The sequence below is a fragment of the Helianthus annuus genome, chromosome 11 (assembly GCF_002127325.2).
Source record: "Helianthus annuus cultivar XRQ/B chromosome 11, HanXRQr2.0-SUNRISE, whole genome shotgun sequence".
In the NCBI taxonomy this organism is placed as follows: domain Eukaryota; kingdom Viridiplantae; phylum Streptophyta; class Magnoliopsida; order Asterales; family Asteraceae; genus Helianthus; species Helianthus annuus.
This window is the reverse complement of record NC_035443.2, coordinates 1,029,192-1,042,650: the sequence shown is the minus strand read 5'-3', so window position 1 is coordinate 1,042,650 and position 13,459 is coordinate 1,029,192. Positions and strand designations below refer to the sequence as shown.

Sequence of the window (13,459 nt, the reverse complement as noted above, 5' to 3'; positions counted from 1 at the left end):
CTCGAATTAATTAGAGGGGTAAAATACTAAAAATGCAGTATGTTACAATCGTATACAGTAATAACATTTCTCTAACATTTATATTAAAGGGAAAATCACGAGAATAGTCGTTGAATGGTCAAATTTGCAGAAATAGCCAATTGAAACAGCTCTACGAGCCTTTTCAATCTCCTGAAACGGCTTAAAAAAATTATTTCGAGTCAGCCAATCCATGATTGCCACGTGTCGGACAACCGTCACTCAGTTGAGATCTTTCAAAGACGGCTTGAGTTCTTTCAAAAACGGCTTGAGTTCTTTCAAAAACGGCTAGAGTACTTTCAAAAACGGCTTGAGTTCTTTCAAAGATGGCTTGAGTTCTTTCAAAGATGGCTTGAGATCTTTCAATGTAGTGGCTTGGCTTGGCTTATGATCTTTCAACATGGCTTGAGATCTTTCAACATAATTTAAATATAAACGAATAATTAAAAATATAAACGAATAATTAAAAAAATCTCAATTAAATGTGAGAACTTGAAAATCTCAATTAAAAAATCTGAAATTTTTAATTTGAAAATAAAAATTACTAGGTTAGAACCCTGTATATTAAACGGGCTAAGTAAATTTAATTTTTATTCTAAATAATAAAAAAATATAACTTAAAAAATCTCGTTTATTACATGAGTTGAATAAATGTAATTTTATATATTATGTAACAAAAAAGTTATATATTTAAGAATCTCGTGCATTGTACGACTTGAATAAATGTAGTTGTATATACCAAATAATTAAAAAAGTTATACCTTAAAAAACTCTGTGCATTACACGGGTTAAATAAATGTAATTTTGTATACTAAATAATAAACATGTAATATCTTTAAAAAAATTGGTGTATTGTAAAAAAATAATATCTTTAAAAAACTCATGTATTGTACGGGTTGAATAAATCTAATTTTATATATCAAATTATAAAAAAAAAGTTATAACTTAAATCTAAGATACTTAAGCCAAGCCAAGGAAAGATCTTGTCAAGGAAAGATCTTAAGCCAAGCAACTTGAAAATCTCAATTAAAAAATCTGAAATTTTTAATTTGAAAATAAAAATTACTAGGTTAGAACCCTATATATTACACGGATTAAATAAATTTAATTTTTATTCTAAATAATAAAAAAATATAACTTTAAAAATCTCGTTTATTACACGAGTTGAATAAATGTAATTTTATATATTATGTAACAAAAAAGTTATATATTTAAGAATCTCGTGCATTGTACGAGTTGAATAAATGTAGTTGTATATACCAAATAATCCTCAAGCCATCTTTGAAAGATCTCAAGCCATCTTTGAAAGATCTCAAGCCATCTTTGAAAGAACTCAAGCCGTTTTTGAAAGAACTCAAGCCATCTTTGAAAGTACTCAAACCATCTTTGAAAGAACTCAAGCCATCTTTGAAAGTACTCTAGCCGTTTTTGAAAGAACTCAAGCCGTCTTTGAAAGAACTCAAGCCGTCTTTGAAAGATCTCAACTGAATGACGGCTGTCGGACACGTGGCAATCATGGATTGGCTGACTCGAAAGAATTTTTTAAGCCGTTTCAGGAGATTGAAAAGGCTCGTAGAGCCGTTTCAATTGGCTATTTCTGCAAATTTAACCATTCAACGGCTATTCTGGTGATTTTCCCTATATTAAACTGCTAGAAAATTCAATAATAGTTTATGCCTATAGGTTCGAGCTAAACTTGTTATATGTTTTAAGAGTAACCTGTCATTTTGGTCCTTGAGGTTTGGTCATTTTTGCCATTTTAGTCCAAATTTGAAATATTTTGCATCTGGGTCCCTATGGCTTCATTTTTGTTGTCATTTTAGTCCAAAAGCAAAGTCAACTCAGATTTCTAAAAAAAACCTGATTTTTTGTCCTTTTCTGAAGGGCATTTTGGTCGTTTTACCCACCTGCCCAACTACCCACCCCACCCTCACCCCTTTTCTTCTTTCCCCCTTCTGTCGGTGATCTGTTTCTCTCTCTCTCTCTCTCTCTATCTATAAACACACACAAAATTCTTTCTATCTCTACCTTCATCTACCATCACCATCTCCCACCACCACCACCACCACCACCATTCTAACCGAATCTAAGCACCAATCAAGAACACTTTTATCAATTTCACTAATTCAAACTCAATAAAATCCAAAATCAAACTGATTTACATAACACGCTCAAAAGTTAAACCGCACAAAATCAAATTCAACGAAGATCATGAACTCAACAGTTACCTCTAATCCATCATCTTCTCCAACCCTCTTCAACCAACATCTCCCTGCAACTAATCCACCACCGCAACCACAATCCCTTTACAGCCACCACCCCCTTACAACCCATCCACCACCGCAACCAACAACCCCCTGCAACCACTGCCCCCTACAACCACCGCCCCCTGCAACCCAAAACCCACCAATATTTGTTAATTAATCAGGAGCAAAAGGTTTGAAATTCCTGTGGCGAACACGTTGAATCTCTGCCAATGGAAAACTCCAAACAAACACCTCTGATTCTCTCCCAACAATGCTCGTGGAAAACCGGCCAAACTCCACCACCGTCGGTTTCACTCTCCTCCCATCCAGCTAGCTTTACCGGACATCTTCCACTTAAAATCCGTCAACAAATTCATCACCTCCGTCATCTCCGATCAAGACTTTCTCTGTGATTACAATCTCCGATCAGGCTCTTCCACGTGGCTGTTTGTGTACAAGAAAAGATGGCACCGTGATCCGGTGGTGATCCATGGGTTTACACGCTCATCTGAACCGGAGATATATTGAAACCGGTGATTCCTCCCGGTGAAGATCTTTAAGGGATATCTGATATTGTGAATGGGGATATGGCAGAGAGAGACAGAGACAGAGAGAAAGGGGGTGTGGGGGTTAATAATGAATTTAGTTTAAGAGAGAAGAGAGAGACCGAGTGGTCTTTAAATAAAATAAAAAATAAAAAAATGACCAATTTACCCCTGAACAAAAAGACAAAATAGGCAGGTTGCAACAGTCAAAAAGGGGGTTTTTGAATTTTGGACTAAAATGACAATAAAAGTGAAACCACAGTGACCTATAAAAAGTTTGAAATTTAGACTAAAATGACAAAAGTGACCAAACCACAAGGACCAAAATGGCAGTTTACTCTATGTTTGAAACTTGTTTTATTTTTCAGCTTAGAACCTTATATCGATTCAAACAAAAAAAACATTACACTTACAAACCTAGAATTCGAGAATGAACATGAAGGTTATGCAGGGGCGAATCTAGTATCAAAGAACGGGTTCCCGGGAACCCAATGGATTTGGAATTTTTAGTGAAAATGTATATATAAAATATAGAAGGAACCCATAAATAAATTCTGGATGAATCCATAACACAAGACATGAAGTGGTGGAGTGGTCTAGCGCGACTTTCCAATTGAGAGTTCCTGAGTTCGATTCCAGATTCCCATTATTTCTTTATATTTTTGCTTGCGATTTGATTAAACTTTTCTTTTTTAAATGTAAAACCTATATAAAGGATTTAGTGGATTTCGTTTTGGGATAAAACCCACCAATTCCTAGTACTTCTATCTTTATTCTTCGTTTGTTTACTTTTGTTAGGGTTTTTGTTTGTGAATGTGGAATTAATGGTCGAGTGATTGATGTTGGACCCATATGCCAATTGAGATTTTTTGTTTCTTATATTATTTTATTCGGTTATATTTAGGGTTTGTGGTGTTTGGTTTTTAGAATTGGAGAATAATGTTTTTGTATAGCAGTAAAACGTGTTGTTGTTGTTGTATTTTTGCATGTCTCGTGTTAATTAGAAATTGTAAAAGGTTTAGTATGTTGATTTTGCTGCATAATTTGTGTCAATTAACAGATGGAGATTATAAAAAGTGTTATTACTTTTTTTTATATTTCATGTCAATTAACAGTTTGAAACTGAAAATGTATTGACTATTTGCTTATTTTAAGCCAAGAGCTCGTGACTTATGTTTGTGAATCTAGAATTAATGCTTAACAAGTCAACACTATAAGATTGAATAGCTATGGCGATTGAGTTTTTTAGTTCCTTATATTGTTTCATCTGTTCATATCTATTCATATTTAGGATTTATCTTGCTTGATTTTTGAAATTTGAGCTTATGATTTGTGATGTCTCTATATACGAGTAAAATGTGTAGATTCTTTTCATATATCATGTCAATTAACAATCTGAAACTAAAAATGTGTTGGTCATTTGCGTATTTTAAGTTGAGAGCTCGTGATGTTTGTTTGTGAATCCGAAATCAATGCTTGTAAAAGTATGAAACTAACCCGACTCAAGCTGACCGACCCGAAAATTCTATAGTATGGTTGTGAAAGTTTGACCAATAAAAAAAGTGAACCCATTAGAAAAAATTTCTGGATCCGCCACTGAGGTTATGCAAATGACGCATTGCAAAATCTATTGTAAAATTGAAGATGGAAATTGATCTATATTAGTGGTGGCGGTGAGGTTTTGATTAGATTGATGAGATTTTAGATGTGTAAATAATCAAAATTTCAACTGAACAACATCAGTACTAGAATTGGTATTATCGGAATCAAGCTGAATATGCAGCTGCAATTCTCGACGTTTTGGCATTAATTTTGTTGAAAATGGAGTTGCATTCAAATTACAATGCTTTACACTATAAAAAGTTAATTAACACAAAGTAATTCATTTATAAAAAAAGAAGTGTGGTTTTACACTAGTACTCATCAAATTAAAGTAAACAACGTTATATTAAGATATTTTGAGAACCACTTGAAAAAGATCTACTCATGTATTCAAAACATTATCATTAATTCTTTTACTAAATATTCATTAAAAAAAATCTTAAACAGGGTATAATACCGCGTCTATTCAGTGTTTGATGAGTCGATCCATCTATACATCTTGTTTTTTACTCCTATATCCAGAAATACTATATTCATTGCTTGAATTAACAAAAAAAATGAACTTATTTCTTTCTTTCGTTAAATCTTTTCCAAAAGTCGCTATATAATTTTTCTAGTGTTTTAGAATACGGTTAACTAACATGTTAACTAATCGATTACAATAAATTGTATAAATTTTGCCGTCTTCTCTCTCATTTTTTTTTAATTCTCACATTAACATGAGCTCTAGAGAAGTCGCGAGGAGGGGAAGAACGTCTATCAAAGTACCATATCGTATAATCTTTTACTAAATCTTCAACATGTATATCATCATTATATATATATATATATATATATATAACCCATCAATACATCTATTGCTTGACGTATAACAAATAACAAAACTTGTCTCGTTTTTTTTTATTGAATCTTTTTCACAACTCGACGTACAATCTAATAAGCCAATAATCTGTAACAGATCTTACAATTTTTTTTCTTGTGTAGTACCTCAACATGACATGAACTAAAAGAAGTTCAAGATTCAGTATTTATTTATATATCAACAAATCCCTCTTTGAGTTATTTAATGCACAAAGATCTATCCTAAATATTCATCACACACAAGTTGCCCTTTTCATAACATGAAAAGGTATATAGAAAACTAACGGTTGAATATAAAGAATCGCCAATTATGAGTTGGTACGCATTCTCAAAATATAATAACCTCCTTGTCATACAAAAGGCATATTTTTTTTTTCTTTTACAACTTGTACTTTATGCATGAAAAGTTGTACTTTAATCTGTATGTGTATCTTAGAGTCTGGAAAAGCAAGTGTATTTTTTTAATGCAAAGATAACACTATTATTGTTATGATCTAATAGTTTAATGATTAATCTGTCAATTTATTTAGGTTTTTTCATGCTTTACACAACTAAGTGTTTTTGCTTTAAAGTTATGGATGATGGGTGGTTCTTGCATAATCTAATCTAATCTAATAATAATATATTGAGTAAACTGCCATTTTCGTCCCTGTGGTTTGGTCAATTTTGCCACTTTAGTCCAAAACTCAAACTTTTTGCATCTGGGTCCCTGTGGTTTCAGTTTTATTGCCATTTTGGTCCAAAAATGAAATCAGGTTATATTTGTCTTATAAAATCCTGTTATTTTGTCATTTTCCGCAGGGGCAAAATGATCATTTCTTTTTTATAAATAAATACCATATTTTATATGACAAATATGAGCTGATTTGCCTCTGAGGAAAATGAAAAAATTGCAGGATTTTATAAGACAAGTATGACATGATTTCATTTTTGGACCAAAATGGCAATAAAACTGAAACCACAGGGACCCAGATGCAAAAGGTTTGAGTTTTGGACTAAAGTGACAAAAGTAACCAAACCTCAGGGACCAAAATGGCAGTTTACTCTAATATATTTGATTTTTAATGGGTTTGATTTATTGTTTATAAAAACCCCAACAAAATTGGATCTTTTTTGTTTTTTCAAGATTTCATATTCTCCCATTTAGCCCTTCATGCATAGGTCAGCTTCCTCCTAACCCTTCTTTCTTCTTCATTTTTCTTGATCAATTAAGGTTTTTTTTTTTTTTTTTTTTGTATATATTGGTGCTTTTTAATTAAGTTTATGTTACTCTGTTGAGATTATGAAGTTCTTGAATTCTTTTGCATGTTTACTTTTATAGACTTCATTAAATGATCATGTTGATTGTTGACTTTTAAAAAGAGTCAAACCATGTATTTTTCAAATTCAAATTTGACCAAGAAATTTTGGAGCTTTTTTTTGTCTGATTTGTGTACATGTACAGATTTGTATACACTTTCGTATAAGTATTCGGTTAACTATATGAAACATATCGATCTGTGTCGATTTTGAAGTCAAAGTTTAACTCATTTGACGCTTAAAAAGTCAACTGCTGGACTCATTTGCATAGTTTTACATAAGGTGATTATGAATCTGATTAGTGTTTTTTTTTTTTTTTTTTTTTTTTTTTTTTTTTTTTATAGTTAGATTTTGGTAAGCAACTATGACATCAACTTCAACTCAATTTGTAACATCAAGAAGGATGGGAATATACGACCCGTTACAACAAATTAGCATGTGGGAGGATGCGTTTGGATCCAATGTTGGCCCGATCATGAGCAATAACATAATGATGCCCGAGGTTGATGCAAGGCTAACCAATAAGGTACTTGACTTCATCTTTCAAAAATATTAGATTTTCATGTATGTATATGTATGTATTTGTATTGATATAGACTATGTTTTAATGATTGTTAGACTTGTTGTATCATGTTATGTGATCATCGGCTATGGTATGCGATATGGGTATTAGATTTTCCGTCTATCTATATATTAAAATGCATAAAGATAGCACTAGTCTCTAGCCATAACCTCTTGAAGGCCGCATGCCTAGCGCAAGCTGTGATTTACCTGATCCCGTTGGTTAGTAGGGTATCGTCGTATTGGTGTGTCCTTTTAGTTTTTAAGTAACGGGTTCTCATGGTTACAAGAAAAATGCATAAAGATCATGATCTTCATACTTATTCAATGTTCTTGTGTCAGTGGCCAGCCTCACCCACCTCTTCCCAGAGGACCCCGGTTCGAATCCTGGCAGGCACACCCTCCAGGCTTTCGCTTCCGGTTGGGTAGTAACCGCCAGGCAACTATGGGGCTAAGCTAGCTTGTGGAGTGGGATCACTCCAGCGGTTGGGAGGACCGTGCAATATCCCCCCCCCCCCCCCCCCCAACATAGACCATTTTTCATGATTAATAGATATTCATATGCATGTATATATCTATATCTACGCGTATATAATTATATCGTGTTTTCATGTTATTGCTTTTCTCTAACAAATCTTTTTTGGGATTCATTAGACCGAATACAGTTCTCAAGGATCATTAGGACCATCACCAGACGCTGCGGCAACAAAACACATTACAGATAAGGTGACAATATCATATAATGACATAAATATAAGTATGCACATTATATTTGTGTGTAAATGTTTGTTATCTGATATATTTGGCTGTCTGGCTGCAGTTACAAAGGCGTTTAGCACAAAATCGTGAAGCTGCACGAAAAAGCCGTTTAAGAAAAAAGGTACATGAAGTTGAAACTTAGAAGATTGAAAATAAGTCATGATGACAAAACCGAGCTCGTTTTTAATCTCGTTATCTACTTTTAGGCTTATGTTCAACAGTTGGAATCAGGCCGTGTGAAACTAGCACAACTAGAACAAGAACTCGAGAGGGCTCGCCGACAGGTTAAGTTACAGTATTTTTAAACGGATGGGGTAAATTCGCAAACTTTGTTGAATCCCAACTGAAGCTGATGTGTCAGTAGTTGATTGGTTGATTACAGGGCGTATACGGGGGTTTAATGAACAGGGGCAACGGTTTGTTGTCTAGTAACGTCGTTAACTCAGGTACACCGTCTACTCCTTCGGGTACATTTTTATGTTTTTAGAGGTGACAAGATGAATGGGTTCGGGTAATTATTCCACGGGTAGTGTCGGGTTGACCCTTTAACACTTTTGCCCACAAAGTTTAATTTTTAAAAAAGAGTTAATTGCCATTTTAGTCCCTGTGGTTTGGGTCATTTTGCCAGTTTAGTCCAAAGGTTTCATTTTTAACCTGTGGGTCCAAAAAGGTTTCACAGTTGCCATTTTAATCCACTGGGTTAACTTCATCCATTTTTTCTGTTAACGAGAAGGCCGATTCGGTAATTTTATATGTAATTCTGTTAACTAAAAGGGCAATTCCGTCATATAAAATGATCGAATTGGTCTTCTCGTTAACAGAAAAAATGGGTGGAGTTAATACAGTGGACTAAAATGGCAACGGTGAAACTTTTTTGGACCCACAAGTTAAAAATGAAACATTTGGACTAAACTGGCAAAATGGCCCAAACCATAGGGACTAAAATGGCATTTAACTCTTTAAAAAATAATTAGTGTCTTGTATATGATTAATTTATACTACATTTTTTTATAATGATAATCTAAATTTCTTAAATAAATGTTATAAAACTTTGTATACATTAATAAGGGTCTTTTGCAAAAAAAAAAAAAAAAAACAATTTGATGAAAAGTTTTGGGTTGTTTGGGTGCAGGGATTGCGACGTTTGAAATGGAATACGAGTTGTGGGTTTCCGAGCAAAGAAAAAAAGATGACGAGCTTAGGAAAGTGTTGTTGACTCATACGAGTGAAATCGAGCTTAAGTTATTTGTTGATAGTGGCTTGAACCACTATTATGACCTTTTTAGAATGAAAGCCGATGCTGCCAAAGCCGATGTGTTTTATTTAATGAACGGGTTGTGGAGAACTCCGGTAGAGCGGTTCTTCCAGTGGATTGGCGGTTTCCGGCCATCCGAGTTGATATATGTAAGACCTCCTTTATTTGCCTACTAAAACAGTAGACGTGGCAGTTTCGACCCATTTACTTGTGAACAAGGGCGTAGCTTAAGAGGGGCCGGGAGGGGCGCCCGACCCCCCAAACTTTTCGCTCAGTAGTGTTATATATGTAGTTTTCGTATAGAAATTTTTGGGTATATACGTTTTCGACCCCCCGGTTCTATAGAAATTTTTTGGTATATACGTTTTCGACCCCCCCCCCCCCCCCCCCCCCCCCGTTTTCATGGTCAAGCTTCGCCACTGCTTGTGAAATGACCCAAGTGCATTTTAACACGTTGGCCAACCCATCCGACCCGCCCATTTAGCCACCTTTATAAAGAAAAATTATACTTTCCAAAAATGGGAATAATAAAACTTATACATTTTTTTTTCGGGCAGATATTAATGCCACAGATTGAGTTAACGGATACGCAGCTCATGAAGGTAAGAAGTTTAAGACAATCATGTGAGCAAGCCGAAGAGGCATTGAATCAAGGCATGGCGAAACTTCAACAAACCTTGGCTCAGAGCATAACGATCGATATAATGGGGCCCGCAAGTTACAACACGCAGATGAATTGTGCAATGGAAAGGCTCGAGGCACTTGAAATCTTCTTAATCCAGGTAACTAGGGCTGTAAATGAACCGAACGAACACGAACAAGGCCATGTTCATGTTCGTTCATTAAGGAAACTAACATGTTCGCGAACTGTTCACGAACGCATACCGAACATAAGTTTATGTTCATGTTCGTTCGTTAAGGAAATTCAGTTGTTCATGAACAGTTCGTGAACACTGGTCTCGAACATAAACGAACGCAAACGAACATTTAACTTGAAAATAAAAAAAATAAAAATATTGTTATCCTTAAACATTGGATATAAGTAGTTAAATACAACCATCAAATGATAAATCAAAACACAAGAAGTCTAATACACCACCTAACGATGAATCAACTTTAACTAAATTAGAAAAAATAAGGTTTCAAGTTTTCAATATGTTCAGATAAAAGGTTTATTATTTATTATTTTTTAATATAATCAAACGAACACGGACGAACGTAACCGAACATATTACCGAACGTTCACGAACGCAGTCGAACGAACGAGACCTATGTTCATGTTCGTTCGCTAAGCTAACCGAACGAAATTTTTTGTTCGTGTTCGTTCGTTAAGCTAATCGAACGAACATAAACGAACTTCCCGCCGAACGATTCACGAACGGTTGGCTGAACGTTCGGTTCGTTTACAGCCCTACAAGTAACTTAAAAACAGACCGGTTTTGACTTTTGAGTCAAACCACATCCACGCTAAGAAATGAAAATATGTCGTTTGTGTGCGAAAGTTGATAACTATGCTTAACCAAATATGAAATATTAACCTCTAAATATGTTAGCCAAAAAAAAAAAAAAAATCTATGCTGCATTTTAGTTAACTTATGAGCACATAGTTGACTTTACAGAGTCAAACAATGACTTTTTAAGTGTGAATTTTCTCAAGATAATTTCAAGCCTTTTGAAAAACTTATGGTTTAGCTTCAATTATGTAACACATGCTGACATATTTTGATTTTAAAGATCAAAAGGTAGACTAAAGTTAAATAAAATTTGAGTTTGGAAAGTATTAGGTTTGACCTAACATGGTAACAAAGTCCACATTTGACTTTTGAGAGCCAATTGTTGTCAATATAAACTTAAAAATAAAAAATTCTAGAAATTTAATTAAAAGTTTGTAGATTATTTTAATAAAGTCATAAGCTTGGTAGCTTAATAAGTTAATAGTCCATAGTTGACTTTAAGTTTTGACTTTTTTTTTTCTTAGTCACTAACACAGAAAGTCAAAATTAATTTGCAGGCAGATCACCTTAGAAAGCAGACCCTAGAGCAAATGAATCTTATCTTAACATTGCAACAAGCGGCAAACGCATTGCTTGCACTTGGCGAATACTTGCAACGTCTACGCGTGCTGAGTTCAATCTGGTCCGCCCGTCCTCGTGGCCCCACAAATCTAATTCCATAAATCAGATCTTTTTCAAGTTTTTTATTAGCTTAAATTAGCATCACTTTTAGAGGTATTTGCTAGCAACATTTCCCATTTGATATGCTTATAATGGTATTCCTATAGGAAATTTGTAAATATAAAATTGTACTGTTGTGCATATACATATATATATATATATATATGTATGTATGTATGTATGTATGTATACGCAGGAGGTCGAGTTTATCCGAGTGTTATTCTATGTTAAATCACATAAAGAATTTGATTCTTGCACTTATGTTTTAGTTATAGGTCGTGTAGATAAGGAGCGATATTATGTTGTCGTGGTTGTTATATTTTTATAGATGTAAAAGGTAGAACTAACTATAAATTTATAAACCATATAGAAAGTAAGAAATAACGGGAGAAAACGACTAATAGTGGCAGAACCAAAACTTTTTAACTAGATGTCACACTTAAATATTTTATATATTTTCAACTGCTTTAACGACAAAGAGAGTGTCGTTAAAGCAGACACATTTCATAGTTTGACTTAGAAACTGCGGAAATATTTTAAATAATACAACAAATTCGACATCACATGCAAAGAGAGTGAATATGCTAGCTTGTTGGGACATGATAATATCTACCTTTACAAAAACATCTATAAATGACTGGACATGACTCGGTCATCCGACACTTAAAGCCTACCATCACCCTTTGGCATGGAAAACATGGTCCGCACGCGTGTGAGCAATCAGGTAAGTTTGATCCGGTCGGGAATAACTCTACATCCTGCAAAACATCCAAGAGTGTAATTGGTTATAGATTTTAAAGTCACTTTGATGTTGACTTTTAACAATCAAAGTCAAAGTAAAGGAATAAAAGGATCAAACTTGACAAATAAACCTTTGGATGCTTGTGAACTTGGTCATCACCGTGAGTAAACTTTTCTCCATATATGGCTGAAATACACATTATAAAACAATGGTTAATAAGTTATGATAGCCTCTTTAAAAACATATACGTTATAGTGATGCCAAATGACAATTTTGCCCTTACAACTGGCCAGAACAAAGACTTTCACCATGATTAATACCGAGAAAACAATTGTGACGAAGAGCATTGCTACAAAAATTAATATCGATACGTCCCTTTTTAACATAATCCGGTTTTTGAAAAAAATGTGTACATAAAATTGTGTAAAGCTCAATATATAAAATCATATAGACAAATACTATTTGTGGTAGCAAAAGCATGCAAATATTGTCAACCAAAAATGGAGGAGGTATGATTGTGACTAAACACAACATGTGGAGTTAAAGTGATTCCTTTATTTATTTATGATAATCATGTTTGTGTGTTATCTTTGTGGACATCTTTGGGCACATGCACATTTACAAATTGAAATGACAAATGTACCCCTATGTACAACAATGCTAAAAATAACAACTTTCATCAAGGTTAAGTACATGCAAGTAATGTATATGAAATGACGATATTGCCCTTACAGTGTTGATGATGAAGACTTTCACCATTGTTAAGTATCAAGAAAATAGTTATGGCAAGAAGCCAAGTATGGAGTCCAAGTGAATGGATGTGCTTCATTCTCTAAACTCTTCTTTAGTTTTAGGGTTTGAGTTCAAGAAAGAGATATGTATATATATTGAGGTTAGAGAGAGAGAGAAGTAGAAAAATGGTCAAAACTGTTGAAGTTGATGTGTGTGTGTATAATTAATGCTAGGGCAACATTTGATGCACTTCACATGATTCTTGGCCACATCCTTATTATTGCATTTGAAGCTCTCACATGTTATTGTGAGTTAAATGATGATCAAATCTTACTTGTCATGGGCGGTTCGACTATTAAAAAAAATATTGGTTATTGTTATAAATCTGGTCAATCAATCACACTAATCTTTTTTTTTATATAACTTCGTGCAAATCTTACTTGTCATGGGCGATTCGACTATAAAAAAAATATCACAACTCTTAACTCTCAATCTTTAAAACTTTGTGTTGGGATTGCTATTTATCTTCTTTTTTTAAATTCACTCAGGACTTCAAATAAGTTGAGTCGGCTCTGTACTGGATTTGGTAGAATGAATGATTTTTGCACATATTTTGTGATGTAAAGTTTTGAAAGCTACTACATGATTTTGTGTTTTGACCAACC

At 33.9% G+C, this 13,459-nt stretch overlaps 1 protein-coding gene and 1 long non-coding RNA gene across 3 annotated transcripts; one reads left to right on the top strand and one right to left on the bottom strand.

Annotated features, from left to right (window-relative positions):
• The first annotated feature begins 6,314 nt into the window (after positions 1-6,314).
• On the top strand, positions 6,315-11,572 carry LOC110889076 (transcription factor TGA4). Of its 2 annotated transcripts, none has more exons than XM_022136575.2 (9): positions 6,315-6,433; positions 6,916-7,097; positions 7,787-7,858; positions 7,953-8,012; positions 8,098-8,175; positions 8,274-8,337; positions 9,024-9,295; positions 9,704-9,928; positions 11,158-11,572. In XM_022136575.2, the coding sequence occupies exons 2-9, from the start codon at positions 6,936-6,938 to the stop codon at positions 11,320-11,322; spliced, it is 1,098 nt and encodes a 365-aa protein (XP_021992267.1). In that variant the 5' UTR covers positions 6,315-6,433; positions 6,916-6,935; the 3' UTR covers positions 11,323-11,572. The 2 variants fall into 2 exon arrangements, with proteins under 2 accessions (XP_021992267.1, XP_021992269.1); XM_022136577.2 differs by lacking the exon at positions 6,315-6,433 and adding an exon at positions 6,463-6,485.
• Positions 11,573-11,650: 78 nt separating this feature from the next.
• LOC110889077 lies at positions 11,651-12,934 on the bottom strand. Its single transcript, XR_002563392.2, has 3 exons — positions 12,795-12,934; positions 12,193-12,248; positions 11,651-12,078 (listed from the first exon to the last, which is right to left on the bottom strand). It is a non-coding gene; the product is annotated as an uncharacterized LOC110889077 (long non-coding RNA).
• Positions 12,935-13,459: the final 525 nt, after the last annotated feature.

Bases quoted from the DNA above. Each gene is read 5' to 3' on its own strand.
- LOC110889076 (XM_022136575.2), top strand. From the start codon at position 6,936: ATGACATCAACTTCAACTCAATTTGTAACATCAAGAAGGATGGGAATA. The intron at 7,859-7,952 runs GTGACAATATCA...GTCTGGCTGCAG, and splicing joins CAAAACACATTACAGATAAG to TTACAAAGGCGTTTAGCACA. The intron at 8,338-9,023 runs GTACACCGTCTA...GTTTGGGTGCAG, and splicing joins TAGTAACGTCGTTAACTCAG to GGATTGCGACGTTTGAAATG.